At 44.5% G+C, this 16,223-nt stretch overlaps 1 protein-coding gene across 5 annotated transcripts in view; it reads left to right on the forward strand.

Annotated features, from left to right (window-relative positions):
- The first annotated feature begins 596 nt into the window (after positions 1-596).
- The window catches only part of LRRK2 (leucine rich repeat kinase 2), a 123,059-nt gene continuing 107,432 nt past the window's right edge, over positions 597-16,223 (forward strand). Inside the window, exons 1-5 of one of the 5 annotated variants that reach the window (XM_059682578.1) lie at positions 597-936; positions 1,211-1,296; positions 7,891-8,000; positions 10,479-10,567; positions 15,890-16,024. In XM_059682578.1, coding sequence (XP_059538561.1) covers positions 783-936; positions 1,211-1,296; positions 7,891-8,000; positions 10,479-10,567; positions 15,890-16,024 — 574 coding nt within the window. In that variant the 5' untranslated portion in view covers positions 597-782. Of the gene's footprint in view, positions 937-1,210; positions 1,297-7,890; positions 8,001-10,478; positions 10,568-14,430; positions 15,173-15,889; positions 16,025-16,223 lie in introns of those variants that run through there. The other 4 variants (XM_059682574.1, XM_059682575.1, XM_059682576.1 and 1 more) reach the window with 4 other exon arrangements.

The raw sequence follows: 16,223 nt of genomic DNA on the forward strand, positions 1-16,223 counted from the left end.
TTGCAAAATTAATTTCTTTCTTTCCTTTTTTTTTTTTTTTTGCAAAAATCTCTCTCCATCCTTGAGGGGAAATTACTCATCTTCCTACAGGGGGAACTCTAAAGAGAATGTTTTCCAAAAAGGGGCCAGCTGGGCGGTGTCCTCTTTTCCCAACGCCCAGATTTCTATTCTTAGATCTGGAGATAGCAGGCAGCTTTCATTTTTTCTCTTCCTAATTCCCAGCCCTTCCGCGGGCCGAGGGAGCCCAGGCTGGCGGGTTGGAGCCGGTGGCCTGCCCAGCGGCAGACCCCGCACCTCCTCCGGCCTCTGCTGGGCTCCAGGCCTGGGGACTCGGCGGGCCGGGTCCGCTGAGTCAGTTTCTAGCGCGATTCCGGGCCGCGCTGCGCCCCTGCCACCGGGATCCGGTCCGCCTTGGCCCGCGAGGGGGTCACGGTCAGGGTCACCCAGGCCGGGCCCCAGCTCAAGCCGTGTCTGCGCTGCTCGCCACGGTTCCGCTGGGCGCCCAGCCTCGGCGAGCCTCTCGCAGGCCACTGAGCTCCTTTTTGGGGCCTGGGTGGGGGAGGAGGAAGCAGGAGGAGGAGGCTCAGGGAGGGCAGGGCGAGCTGGGTGGGGAGTCGCCGCCCTCGGCATAAACAGGCGGGCGTGGGTGCGCATGGGGCGTGCGGGGCGCTGGGGCTGCGGGCAGTGAGCTGTGCTCGCCCCGGAGCAGCGGCCTGGGAGCAGCGGCCGGGAGCAGCTGGCCTTGGCGCAGGAGGGGAGGCCCGCTGGGCGCAGGGTCCATCATGGCCAGTGGCAGCTGTCAGGGGTGCGAGGAGGAGGACGAGGAAACTTTGAAGAAGTTGATAGTCAGGCTGAACAATCTCCAGGAAGGAAAGCAGATAGAGACGCTGGTCCAAATTCTGGAGGATATGCAGGTGTTCACCTACGCTGACCACGGTAATCATTTGCAACCGTTCCTTTCTCTCCCCCTCCCTCCCTCCCACCCCCGCTCCTCTTTTGCAAACTTTCTCCTCCGCTCTTTGCGCAAACCTGGACTCTTGGGAAACCACGAACTCCACTCCTTAGCGCAGAAAGCAGCTGAGAGTTCTAGGAAGGGCTTGCGGTGACTCCTTTTGCTTTCTCCGCACTTTTCAGACTGAAAGGGGGTGCCACTGGGAATGGTGACTTTGCTGTTTTTTTTTTTTTCTGCCCCCACCCTCTTCTTTTCCAGCCGCCAAGTTATTTCAAGGCAAAAATGTCCACGTGCCTCTGTTGATCGTCTTGGACTCCTATGTGAGAGTGGCCTGCGTGCAGCAGGTAGAGTTTTCAGTCGCTTATTTCCCCTTCTTTTTGGAAAAGGATCTTTTCCTGTCAGCTTTGCATACCTAGAGCTATGAGTCATTTCAGAGATTTGGCTTGATAAACCCTGACTGTGATTTTAAGATGGAGAAGGACTGTCAAATCATTATCAAAAGTTAACGGTGTCAAAGGACACCCTAACTGTGCTCTTTAATTGTCTTTAAGAAGTAACTTTATACAGTTGACTAACAATATGGGTGGTGGTGGGAGGTGAATAATAGGTTGAGGTTTAGTTCTGTTACTGGCTATCTGAGTTCATCAGTATTTAAGTAAAAGTTATACCAACAATCCTGCCAATGTACAGCAGGCTCCAGATGACTGCATTGTGAATAATTTGCGAAAAGGGAACAATTAACAGTAATAAAATTAATAATAAATTAGTAAAATGAGGTAACACATATTTTCAGAGGGTTAAGCTTTTTTAAATTTAAAGACAGATTTCTGTCTTTAGTTGTAGTATATCTTGTAGTATCTAAATGAAGTCATGGTTTATGATTCCTCTATAAGCTCAGATTTATACTTTTCAACTGTTTTCACATAAAAATGAATGTAGAAGTGAAACTTAGAATGTCCACCATTGGAAAGCCAGAAATTCGCTAGATCTATTAGATATATATTTTTTGAAAAAGGAGCCCTAAGGAGATAATTAAGGATGATAACCAGTCAAAACAAATACTTCCTAACCTGTTAACTTCCTTTGTAGATTTAGAGATTTAGAGAACTGAAATCAGTGTTGTCATTTGCATGTAAGGTCCTGAGTGAAAGAGAATTGAACTTTGAACTCTATTGAGGTGCAGTCATAATACCTACATGTGAGGCTAGACAGCTGTAAGAATTATCTGTATCTCTAATCTCTATCTCCTGCCTATCTCTTTATCCAGCTAGTCTCTCCTGGGTGAACATATACCTAGCTTCTTTTATATAAGGACATTTATATCTGGGATAAATAGTTACTTTTGTTTTTCTTCAACTGAAATATTTGCCATCTGACTATTGATGTTCAGGCTGTCAGCTAATAAACTATGAAAAAATGGAGGCATGATAAAGACACTGTTCTTTTTATAATTTTTTTAAAAAATATATTTTATTGATTTTTTTTTTTTACAGGGAGGAAGGGAGAGGGATAGAGTTAGAAACATCAATGAGAGAGAAACATCACAAGGTACCTGCCCTTGACTGGAATCAAACCTGGGATCCTTCAGTCTGCAGGCCAACACTCTATCCACTGAGCCAAAAACGGTTAGGGCGATACTGTTCTTTTTAGCATCCAGTGTCTGAATGTCATCCATGAAATATGAGTCATTTTTCAGCTCTGGCCCTTTGAGCTTTCCACCCACATCATCCCCTCTTACTGGCCTGTTTTTTGGTATTCAAAAGTCCTTGTCTTGCACCCCCCATTCCTTGAGCTCTGTGCTTGGTGGAGCCACATCTGTTGGGTGCCACTCAGAACAACTGGACCCTGGGTGGGCTGGGCTTTGGTCTGCAGGGCCCAGAGGAGGCAGTGCTAGACTTGAGAACCAAGGGGAGCCTGGGACAAACCCACCACCGAATTCTTTATTTTAGGAACTGCCTAAGCAGTGACAGAGCCAGAACTCAAGTCTCCACACACTTAAGAATATCTTCCCATCAGGCAGTCCACTAGCTGTCTGAATTCACAAGCTTTTCGTGCAAGTAAAAATCACAGCCGTTTGGCGCAAATATTGTGGCCACTCTAGACACAAAGACATTATCAATTTTAATTATCAACGGTCTTATCAAAGGACTGCAGAAAGGGGTCTCTCCCTGATAGTTTAATACTCCACTTAAAAGAAAGTGGTGTGTTCCTTTTTCTTCACGTCTTTTTATATTACTTTTGCAATTAATATAGATATCCTTTCATGCTTTGTATGTTGAATTAGCTGGGAGTGCTGAATGAAAAGCTCTTAATGATGAATTAAAGGAGTTCCGGTAAATTACTCTTCATAATAAAATATTAATGTTTCAAAAATTCATTTAGCATGATAATCCAGATTCTGAATTTTTATTTTCAAGGTCTTCTCATATTTTCTTCATGCTCCTTAACAAATGACAACCTTCAGGGAATTGGTCGTTAGGCTAGCTGTCCTAATTACTTTTCTCTTCCTGCCAGTCATCTGATCAATCTCTGTGCTCCTCAATTTTACATTACTTGTCTTTATCCACAGAGTTTCAACCTTTGAAGTAAGGGAGTGAAGTAAATGAAGGGGCCTAAAATTTTCTTTAACCCTCTATACTGTTTCCCATTGTGCATTAATTAGATCTTTGAGTTTATAGACTAATTATAATAAAGTGAAACTACCAATTTGAACTATATATATAAAAGCCTAAGCAACTGTCTGATCATCCGACCATTCAACTGGTAGCTATGATGCACACTGACCACCAGGAGGCAGACACGCAACGCAGGAGCTACTGAGCTGTGGTGACTTGGCAGCTGCGGTTCTTGGGTGACCCACCGGGAATCAGAGGAGGGAGCCTGATTCTGAGGGGCCTCACCCAAGAACCGCCCTCTTGCATGCAGGACCTCTCAGGGGATGTCAGAGATCTGGTTAGGGGATGTCAGAGGTCAGGCTAAAGGACCCCACTGGTGCACGAATCTGTGCACTGAGCCTCTAGTCCTATCTAATAAAAGAGAAAAATGGTAATTGGCGTATGACGATACCCTTTTCATTGGCTAATCAGGGCTATATGCAAATTAACTGCCAACTAAGATTGGCAGTTAACTGCCAACAAGATGGCGGTTAATTTGCATATGTAGGCACAATGCAGGGAGGCGAAAGGGAAAGCAGGAAGAAGCCCCCTGCCACTGACAGTGATCAGAAACCCAGTCATGATCAGAGAATCAGGCGCCTTTGCCGCCCTGGCCAGTGATAGCAGGAAGTAGGGGTGGAGCCAGCGATGGGAGCTGGGCACGGTCGAAGCTGGCAGTCCCGGGAGCTAGGGGTCCCTTGCCTGGGCCTAAAGTGAAGCCCAGGATCGCAGGGCCGCTGCAGCTGTGGGTCCCCGCTGCCCGGGCCGGACGCCTCAGCCAGAGGCGGCGCCCCCCGCTGCAGCTGCAGGTCCCCACTGCCTGGGCCGGACGCCTAGGCCAGAGGTGTTAGGCCTGGGCAGGGGAGCTGGGGGTCCTCTGCCCAGGCCTGACACCTCTGCCGGAGGCCTCAGGCCTGGTCAAGGGGCCGATCTGGTGATTGGTGATCGGAGAGTGATGAGGGTCCACTCCTCTGGCCAAGGCATCAGGCCTGGGTGGGGGGCGGAGCCAGGGATTGGGGGGATATGATGGTCCCCTTGCCCAGGCCTGAAGCCTGGGTCAGAGGCGTCAGGCTTGGGCGGGGGGTGGAGCAAGCGATCAGAGGGAGATGGGGGTCCCCTGCCCAGGCATGATTCCTGGGCCAGAGGCCTCAGGCCTGGGCGGGGGCCAGAGCCAGTGATCAGGGGGAGATGGGGGTCCCCTGTCCAAGCCTGACACCTCTGGCGGAGGCGTCAGGCCTGGGCAAGGGGCCGATCAGGTGATCAGAGGGTGATGGGGGTCTACGCCTCTGGCTGAGGCATCAGGCCTGGGCAAGGGGCCGATCAGGCGATCGGAAGGTGATGGGGGTCTACGCCTCTGGCCAAGGCATCAGGCCTGGGCTGGGGGCAGAACCAGTGATGGGGGGAAATGAGGGTCCCCTGCCCAGGCCTGACGCCTCTGTCAGAGGCGTCAGGCCTGGGCAAGGGGCCGATCCTGTAATTGCAGGGTGATGGGGGTCAACGCCTGAGGGCTCCCAGTATGTGAGAGGGGGCAGGCTGGGCTGAGGGACACTCCCCCCTCCCCCCCACACACACCCAGTGCACGAATTTCTTGCACCGGGCCCCTAGTTGTATTATAACTGTAGGATGGGAACCTTCTCTCTTTGAAAGATAAGCTTTTAATTGAACAGGTCAATAGATCACTTGCTACCCATGTTTTAGGGCCAGCAATTCTATTTATTTTATTTATTTATTTATTTAAAATATATTTTTATTTTTTTCAGAGAGGAAGGGAGAGGGGAGAGAAATATAAACATCAATGATGAGAGAGAATCATTGACCGGCTGCCTCCTGCATGCCCCTACTGGGGAATTGAGCCTACAAACTGGGCATGTGCCCTTAACTGGAATTGAACCCTGGACCCTTCGGTCTGCAGGCCGATGCTCTATCCATTGAGCAAAACCAGCTAAGGCCCAGCAATTCTATTTAATCATAGCAGCATAGTTGCCTCAGTCTTTTTGCAAAGTAATTTCTGATGCTGTTGTTCACCAACCAAAACAAGACAGGTTTTCTTCTTGAAAAAGCCATGCAGCTACAGAAATGAATATAGCATCCTATGTGATTAATGATTTATTTTCCACCGGAAGCTGTTTCAAATGTTATTTTCTTAAATACTTGGGGAAAAAGTCTCAATGTATTTTATGAAAGCACAAAAATAGCCAGTTTCTATGACAGCTGCATTGTCAATGTCTGTTCAGCTTATATGGAGGAGGGTGTCTTACTTAAGTATAGAAAAAATAACTGTCAGAAATTGCTGCATTTTTGAGTAATTTGGAAGCATGTAAAAGGAAGTAATGATGGAGTAAAGCAATTCATGCTTAATCCAGAAAAGATCCAGAAATGATATGGTGAAGAGATCTTGTGTAATTATTTTTATCTTGTGAAATACTCCTTATTCCTGTAAACAAGAATGTTGTGCCATTATTCCTTATTAGATGCACAGAAATGTCTCATCCTTGTCATTCAACTCTTTGTATCCCTCAGTTCCACTTATGCATCCAGTGTTAGAATGAAGATATATTTGAAAAGTATGGATGGACCTGGAGAGCATTATGCTCAGTGAAATAAGCCAGTCAGAGAAAGACAAGTGCCATTTGATTTCACTCATATGTGGAATATAATGAATAAAATTAACAAGCAAAATACAGACTGATTCATAGATAGAGAGCAGGCCAACAGCTGTTGGAGGGGTGGGGGTTAAGGAGCTGGAGGGGCAGAGAGACTGAGCAAAAAAGAAAAAATAGAGAGAAAAAACGCATGGACACAGACAACAGTGTAGTGATTGGGGAGATGGAGGAGTGTGTAAGGGGGATAAATGGTGATGGATGGAGACCTGACTTGGGGTGGTGAACACACATACAGTGTATAGATGATGTGCTATAGAATTGTGCATGTGAAACCTGTATAATTTTGTTAACCAGTGTCACTCCAATCCTATATAATCCTATATAATAAAGAGGTAGTATGCAAATTGACCATTATGCCCTCGCACAAGATGGCTGCCCCCATGTGGTCAAAGATGGCCACCAAAAGATGGCCAGCAGGGGAGAGCAGTTAGGGGTGACCAGGCCAGCAGGGGAGGGCAGTTGGGGGCAACCAGGCCGGCAGGGGAGGGCAGTTGGGGGTGACCGAGCCAACAGGGAAGGGCAGTTGGGGGTGACCAGGCCGGCAGGGGAGCAGTTAGGCGTTGATCAGGCTAGCAAGGGAATGTTTAGGGGGTGATCAGGCTGGCAGGCAGAAGCGGTTAGGGGCAATCAGGCAGGCAGTGCAGGCAAGCGGTTGGGAGGCAGCAGTTCTGGATTGTGAGAGGGGTGTCTGACTGCCAATTTAGGCCTGATGTGGGACCGGACCTAAACCAGCAGTTGGACATCCCTTGAGGAGTCCCAGATTGTAGAGGGTGCAGGCTGGGCTGAGGGACACCCCCTCCCAGTGCACAAATTTCATGTACTGGGCCTCTAGTACATTCAATAAAAAGGAAAACAATCCCCCCCACCCAAAAAATAAAAATAAAAAAAATAAAGCATCGGTAAGATAGTATTTCATTTGGAAATATGAAAGAGCCTAGGGACATTTTTGATGTCTAGACATCATCAGCTCATTTTTTAGATGTTCTAAAGAAATTTAGAGGGTTCCCCGAACAGATTCTACCTTCTCTCTATCTTAGATTGCCTTTCTCTTTGTTCTGGAACAGATGTTACATTGTTATCAGACAGTGATGCTGCTTTTCTAGGTCCATTACCTGGGGTGCAGTCTTTCCTGATAACTCACACTTTGCCATAAAAATCTTCGACTTCCCCTAATCCTCCATTCCAAGCCACTTCATTTTTTCCTATTATTAAAATCCTAAATATTTCGAAGAAATTCTGTCAGGTAGATATGACTTGAATAATACTGAGGCCTGAGTATAGCCTCTCTTGCGCTTCATAATCCCGCTATGCCCTTGAGGACTACTTTGTGTGTTTTACTCTTTTTAATATTTAGACAACAGGCATGTCCGTTTCCTTTGTCATTCAGAAAGATGTAATATTTTTTTTGTGTGACCTTCTGGTATGATTTTTGGAACAAGATGTATTGCAAGTACATTGCTTGCTTTTCTTAGGAAGCATGTTAGATTATCATTTTGTTTAAACATAACTATTTAAAAGTAATCTAATCACCTGTCCTAGGAATGAAGATATTCACGTTTGACTGAAAATGTTCCATTAGCATGTTTTAAAAAGTGTGACTATTTGGCTTTCTTGCTTTCAGGTGGGTTGGTCACTTCTATGCAAATTAATAGAAATCTGTCCAGATACAATGCAAAGCTTAACGGGACCCCAGGACATTGGATGCGATTGGGAAGTCCTTGGTATTCACCAGTAAGTATGACAGATGTGTCAAAAACTGCATTAAATATTTCTCTATACATATGACAACCCTTTTCTTGATACATTGTATTTGTAATCCAAGTCAATCTAGTAAAATTACTTAAAATAAAAGGTTATTTATTTCTTGAATCAATGATTTACTTTTTTTTGGCTTAATCCTCACCTGAGGATTTTTTTCCCATTGATTTTTTTTTAGAGAGTGTGGAAGGGAGGGAGGGAGAGGGCGGGAGGGAAGGAGGGAGAGAGAGAGAGACATGGATGTGAGAGGGACACATTGATTGGTTGCCTCCCACACATGCCCCAACGGGGCTGGGGATTGAACCTGCAATCCTGGTATGTGCCCTTGACTAGGAATCGAACCCGAGATCTTTCAGTGGGGCTTATGCTCTAACCACTGGGAAGCACTGGCCAGGGCATCAATGATTTACACTTATAGAGAGCTTTCAGCTCAGAAGTATATTATCTAATTGAATAAGAAAACTAATATTTGAGGTAAAATGTCAGGAGTTATTTTAATAAAATAAGCAATACAGTTGTACAATTGGCTAAGTTGTACAATTTTGATGACTACTTATGAATTCAAACCAAGAGACTTTTTTTTTTTACTTTTAAATTTTAGAACTGATACAAACCACTAGTTTTTAAAAAGAGGGAAATGAAAAGTTAGTTGTTTGAACAGTAATTTAGAAGTTTATGCTTTACTGTTTTTAAGAAGTACATTTATGTATGCTCATACATATATATTTAATGAGCTTAAACTGCAGCTTTCAAAATGAAAAGAAGAAATTACCTTGCAGCCCATCTGCAGCCTATCTTGATAGCTGTTTTACCAGCTATGTTATTGCAGTTTGCATCATAATTACTTTGTAGATGGAATCACTTGTTTAGCCATAATTAGTTAAGAAAAAATGTTCCCAAGGAAAATCTGTTTCCAGGAAAATTCCTTTTGGATAACTTTGTTTTGTGACATTTAAAAACTATGTCCTGTCATTAACTTTTGTGTTCTTTGTTCTTAATGGGATTTTCCTTTAGCAGAGAGAACTGAATACATATTGTTCCCAATGGCATTTTGTTTGTGAAAAATGTAATATATGCAAAATGAAATTTTACATCTTTGTGTTGTTTATTGGTATCAGCGATAGCTGCAAATTTAGAAAAATAAGAGCTATTTGTTCACTCATTCATGCAGTCACTCATTCACTCATTTGATCATTCATTCATTTACCCTTCATTCATCAATTGTTTATTACACTCCTTCTTTAGGCAAGAAGTGTGAAGAAGATAGACACTGCTCTCTACAGTGGAGCATATTAGATTATTCCCTGCAAAAGTTTATTGTAAAACATTTCTCCCTATATTCAAGGATTTCTCCCCGCCCCCCCCCCCCCAAAGGCTTACAGTGTTGAAGAAGAAATCCCTTGGATGGTGAAGTTCTGAATAGAGGGAATGCTGTAGGGAGAGGTAGGGGTAGCGCGGATAGGAGGAGAATCCACAGTATTGAAGTATGGGGTCACTCACTTTCTCACCTCACCAACTGGAGACCATGTAACAAGTTTCTTGGATCTAAAATGAAGCTATGGATGCTACCTAACAATGGAAAGCCACGCAGTTCTGGGTGGGAATAGACTAATGATTGCATATTTTAGAATTGATAACTCAGAGACTCAAATTTAATAAATACTAATTGAATATCACTGATATCCTAGGTTCACTTTCTATTGTAAAATATTATCAATTTCTTTTTCAAAAACAGACCTTTTAAATTGTAGACTTAATATAAACCACTAGTTTTTTGAATATCAATAATTTATATATTCAAAGGATTCTTAGTTTATATACACAAACTAACATCTTTATAACATCTCTCTATATTTTAAGACATCAATATGCATTGCATGTATTTCATAAGTTTATATAATATAAAAATGGGCTTGATCTCTCTTTTTTTTTTTTTTTAAATATATTTTATTGACTTTTTACAGAGAGGAAGGGAGAGAGAGATAGAGAGTTAGAAACATCGATGGGAGAGAAACATAGATCAGCTGCCTCCTGCACACTCCCTACTGGGGATGTGCCCGCAACCCAGGTACATGCCCTTGACCGGAATCGAACCTGGGACTTTTCAGTCCACAGGCCGACGCTCTATCCACTGAGCCAAACCGGTTTCGGCTGGGCTTGATCTCTTGATGCATATAAATCTTCATATCTTAGATATAGAAAATCATTAATACTTAAATTTGAATATTTTGAGGAAGAAGTTATTACTTTTATATTGAGACTCATAATGGTTCCCTGTTGAATTGTCATAAGCCTGGCTCAGGTTTATAGGAAGAAAAAAATACATGAACTTCAGTATAGGGAATGAAATACAATGAGATGAATCAAGTATAGGCGAATAAAAACAATAGCTAAAAATAGCAAATATCTGGGCATTATATTTTACTGATCTCAATTTCTCTTTAATTACAGACTGATTATTAAAATGCTTACAGTTCATAATGCCAGTATAAACCTGTCAATGGTTGGACTGAAGGCCTTAGATCTCCTTCTAACTTCAGGTAATATATACACATATATTTTTAATGTTGCTTATTTAACAAATATTTTAAACTATTTGCAGTGTTTTAATGTTTAAAAGTATAATAACATAATATAACCTAAATATTGATGATCCCCAAATTCTTTGGTTCCATTTTTCTTTCCTTATCTCTTTTTCTCTAACCTTTTCTGTCAAATCCCACATAATATCTTGGCTTTTAATATTACCTTATATAGAACTATACCCCAATTTATATATCTCGCCTCAGCTTGACTCCTAAAATCTGGTTTTACATCTCATATTCCCATTAGCTTGTGGTCCAAACAGATCCTTGTCATTATTATATCTTTCTTCGTTATATCTTTAGAATCCTATCTAATAAAAGAGAAACATGGTAATTGGCGTACAACCGCTACCCTTCCCATTGTGTAATCAGGGCAATATGCAAATTAATTGCCAGCCAAGATGGCGGCCGGAAGCCAGGCAGCTTGAAACTAACATGAGGCTTGCTTGCTTTAGTGACAGAGGACTCCAACTTTCCCCGTTCCCCGCCTGCCGCTGCAGGCCTCTGAGCTGCAACTCTAAGCAACTATGTAACAAAAATAGAAGCTAAACAAAACCCCAGAAACCTGTTTTAGTCCGCCGGGCTTCAGCCAGCAGGATCGCAACATTGTAAGCAAAGGCCAGAAACCTACTTTCAGCAGCGGAGGCCTAAGAGCTGGAGCCAAGCCTCAAAGCTAAAGCTGGCCCAGAATAAAAAAAGAAAAAAGAAAAAAGAAAAAAAGGAGCGGTTGGGAGCTTCAGTCACACCCAGCCTGAAAACAGCCCTCAGCCCCTCACCCAGACTGGCCAGGCACCCCAGTGGGGACCCCCACCCTGATCCAGGACACCCTTCAGGGCAAACCAGCTGGCACCCAACCGTGCACCAGGCCTCTACCCTATATAGTGAAAGGGTAATATGCCTCCCAGCACCGGGATCAGCGGAGCCGCGAGGCCTCCCGGCACCGGAATCAGCCTGACAGGGGGCAGCGCCCAAACCCCCTGATCGCCCTGCGGCTCTGTGTGTGACAGGGGGCGGGGCCACAACCTCCCTATCCACCCTGCTCTGTTCGTGACGGGAAGGCGCCCCAACCCCCCCCCCCCCATGGGCCCTGCTCTATGTGTGACGGGGTAGAGCCATAACCTCCCCATCGGCCCTGCCCTGAGTGTGAGAGTGGCGGCGCCCCAACCCCCTGATGGGCCCTGCTCTGTGCGTGACAGGGGGCAGCGCCCCAACCCCCTGATTGGCCCTGCTCTGTGCGTGACAAGGTACAGAGCCCCAACCCCCCTGATGGGCCCTGCTCTTTGAGTGACAGGGGGCAGTGCCCCAACCCCCTGATTGGCCCTGCTCTGAGCCCGACCAGGGGCTGCACCTAGGGATTGAGCCTGCCCTCTGCCACCCGGGAGCAGGCCTAAGCCAGCATGTCGTTATCTCCCGAGGGGTCCCAGACTGCGAGAGGGCACAGGCCAGGCTGAGGGACCCCCCTCCCCCCCGATTCCACATATTTTTGTGCACCGGGCCTCTAGTATTTTATATAATACTAGAGGCCTGATGCATGAAATTAGTGCACGGGGGAGGGGAGGTTCCCTCAGCCCAGCCTGCACCCTCTCCAATCTGGGACCCCTTGGAGGATGTCCGACTGCCGGTTTAGGCCTGATGAGTTGGACATCCCTCTCACAATCCAGGACCGCTGGTTCCTAACTGCTCACCTGCCTGCCTGCTTGATCACCCCTAACTGCCCCCCCTGACAGCCTGATCGCCCCTAACTGACCCCCTCTGATGGCCTGGTCACCCCTAACTCCCCCCCTGTGCCGGCCTGGTCACACCTACTGCCCCCCCTCCCCCCCGCTGGCCTGGTTTCTCCTTACTGCCCCCTCAGCCAGCGTGATCACCCCCAACTGCTTCCCCACCAGCCTGGTACCCCCAACTGCCCCCCTCTGCCAGCCTGGTTGTCCCTTACTGCCCCCCTGCCAGCCTGGTGGCCCCCAACTGTCTCTCTGCTGGCCTGGTCACCCCCAACTCCCCCTCTGCTGGCCTGGCCACCCCAAACTTCCCCTCCGCCAGCCTGGTAGCCTCCAATTGCCCCCCCTGCTAACCTGGTTGCCCCACACAGCCTGCTGTTCAGTGGTTTGGTCGTCCCTCACTAACTCCCCTGCCTGCCTGGTTGCCCCCTGCAGCCTGCTGTTCAGTCATTTGGTCATTCCTCACTAACCCCCTGCAGGCCTGGTCGCCCCACGAAGCCTGCTGTTTGGTCGTCCATCTGGTTGTTTTGGTTGTGACGGCCCCTGGGTCTTTATATATTAAGATAATATCTATAATAATAAAAGCATAATATGCTAATTAGACCAGACGTCCTTCCGGACGACCTTCTGGATGAAGCCGAGGCTGCAAGGGAAGCCTGGGTCCTGGGTGCCTGCTGGCGGCCAGAGGGAAGCCCAGGTCCCAGGTGCTGGAGGGAAGCCTGGGTCCCGGGTGTCAGAGGGAAGCCGGTGCCGGCAGCCAAGGGACGGAAGGCTTACTCTTGCATGAATTTCATGCATCGGGCATATAATATAATATAATATAATATAATATAATATAATATAATATAATATAATATAATATTATATTATATTATATTATAATATAATATAGATAATATAAGATAATATAATTAATATATATTTTTAGAATATGACATAATAGTAATATTTAAAAAATATATAGCTTTACTTCTTGAGTGCTTGATAGATGCCATGTTTCACTTGTAAAATACTTCACATGGCTTTGAAAACATAATCCTCAAAACATCTCTTGAGATAGGTGCTTTATCTCAGTTTTCTAGGAAAGGAACACTGAATCACAGAGAGGTTGCCTCATCCCGTAAATAACAGAATTAGGGTCTGGTTCCCTATGTCAGGTTCTTTCCCTGAGGAAACTTCTGTTCGGATCAGAAAACAAAGACTCTTCATATTTTGAAATAGTTGTGCTCATTGCTGTGATGGATGCCTGCTCTGATAGAAGGTTCTCAGAAGAAAGGCTGCGTACAGGAAAGCGAATCAGGAAGGGTAGGGAGGCATTTCCTTCCAAGTGGTGGAGGGTACTGTAGGTCAGGAGAGCAGCAGGGGCAGAGTTGAGAGGTCTATGAGGATAGCACCATAGGGGCTGGACCCATGGGTCGGACTCCCTTAGTCATGAGGACCCAAAAGGAGAGGCAAAGGAAGAAAGAAGGTAAAGATCAGAGTACAAGGGAAGAGGGAGAGGAAAGGCCAGAATGTACTCACCACTTCACCACAACCTTTTATTAAAATGTATAATGGAACCTTCTAACGAATCTCAGCCATGATTTATTTTAAACTCATCCTTGGGAGCTTTTTTTTCTTTTTGAGGGGAGAGGAGTCATTCTCTATTTGGCAGTGGACAGGAAGCTGCTGAGGGTTTATGTATTTAAAAATCTACCAACACTGGATTATATAGCAGTGTGTGCAGCCATGTGTTTTGAAAAGACTAGTCAATTTAATTTCTTCCACATAACTTTCATAATTTTGCCCTGTAAGGCAAGTTTTTAATGTGTTTTAAAGTTTATCCCAGATACTTATTGAAGGTTAATTTATGAATCATTTTTATTGGTTGGCTTATTAGCTAGTTGATTTAATAGTTACTGGGTACTTCCTTTGTGCTGGAGAACTGCAAGAGAGATAAGGCAGGATTCTTACAACATAGAAATATTGCACAGCTCAGCACCACTGTCCAGTATTACATTTTGAAATGAAGGAAATGTTGAATATCTATACTTTGCGATATCATGGCCATATGGTAGCTGTGGAACATCTAGAGTGTGAGAAACTGAGTTTTAATTTTATTTAATTTTAATTAATTTAGAGTTGAAAAGCTAGATGTGCCTAGTGGGTACCGAACGGACAGCACAGGCAGAGGCATCAAGGGTATTTAAATAAATAATTTCAATTTATTAAGAAAAGTACTACAACATGGATATGAAGAAAACCAGCATAGGAATACAGAGAAGAGAGCGCTGAACTCATTTGTAGAAGTTAAGACCATGGACAGGAACAAGTTTAAGCCAGCCCTGCCTCTTATTAGTTGTTGGACCTTGGGCAAAGTCACTCGGCTGATTTACCTCTAAAGTTTCTTCAGTTTTCTTATCTCTCAAATGGGGATTGCCCCTACCTTGTGGGGCTGTGGTGGATTTACACGTGGTAGCAGGAAGTGCTTCAACCCGTATCCAACATGCTATGTACTATACAGGATTTGCTACTACTGCCACCACTTTCATTCCAGGACTACTGTTTTCATTGACAGAATAGGTATCGTTAGTGTTATTTCTTGAATTATGGTAGGAGCATGTTGGTGGTGGGAAAGGGCACGGAACTAGTGCAAGTGCAGAGGGATATCAAAGAAAATGTTTAGTGGTCAGTAAGGAGTTTAGCATGTTTCGAATCAGCAATGCATGGAGAGACACGGGGCTTATGAAATAAAGCAGCCAGCAGCCAGTTTGTAAAGAGTCTTGTTTGTCAGACTGAAGGGTATGATAAGGCCTTCGACAGTTTCAGCAAGAGGTTTACTGAATATCTTCCCTTTGATAAGGTAAGATAGTTATTTAAAGGGCCACTATGCATGACATAATTGAATTATTAGTTCCTGGTTCTGTAGGTTTATAGTTGAAGCTCTATATGTCTTTTTCTATTTCTGTTTCAAAACATTGCATGACATAAGGAGAAGTACCAGAGGATGTTAAGATCTTTTCCAATAGAAAGTATTAGAAATATCATTCAAGGAATAAATTAAGTAGAAATTTGGGCCAGGCCCAGCAATTAAGCAATTGTATTTGCATTCCAGGTGAGAGATGATGAGGTCCTGAACACAATAGGCATGGAGGGGCCTAGATCATAAGGAATTTTCAAGATATTTAGCAGATAGATTCAAAGGACCTGGTAATGAGATGATTGCTTGGTTGGGCAGAGAGTATGAAGAGAATGTGAAGAAGGAAGGTGACCCGGTGGTTTCTCTCTTGGGTAACTGTTGGGTGATGGTGTCATTGATGAAGATGGGGAACAGGAGCAGCCTATGTTTGGGATATTCAAATAGTGTTGTCTAAGAGGCAGATAGCAATATGTTTCAGGAATTGAAGGCAAGGTGTCTTGGCTACAGGTATATAGAGCTTGATAGGTCTAACATCTGGGGCAATTTCGTGGTTTATCAAAAATAAAAAGCCCACAAACCATTTGTAGTCCCCATGTTAAAATTAACACATTAACTGTTAAAGCAGCTGTTTACTTGGGACGTATTTTCTCTTCATTATAGGTAAAATCACCTTGCTGATATTGGATGAAGACAGCGATATTTTCTTATTAATTTTTGAGGCCATGAAAAAGTTTTCAGCCAATGACGAGGTCCAGAAACTTGGATGCAAAGCTTTACATGTGCTATTTGAGAGAGGTATGTTAATATGTCAAATTCTTTATTTTTATATTTATGTAAGAGATTTATATAAGAAAAAGAGGTTTATAACGGGTAAAGTAGAACATAATTGTGATACCAAGAAGGTATGTACTATTTATTAAGAGGTAGGCGTTGTCAGTCGTGGATGAGTAATGGTGTTCATTCAGAAATATTGCTTGCTGTTGTGGAATGAATT

Source organism: Myotis daubentonii, chromosome 2, assembly GCF_963259705.1.
Source record: "Myotis daubentonii chromosome 2, mMyoDau2.1, whole genome shotgun sequence".
In the NCBI taxonomy this organism is placed as follows: Eukaryota; Metazoa; Chordata; class Mammalia; order Chiroptera; family Vespertilionidae; genus Myotis; species Myotis daubentonii.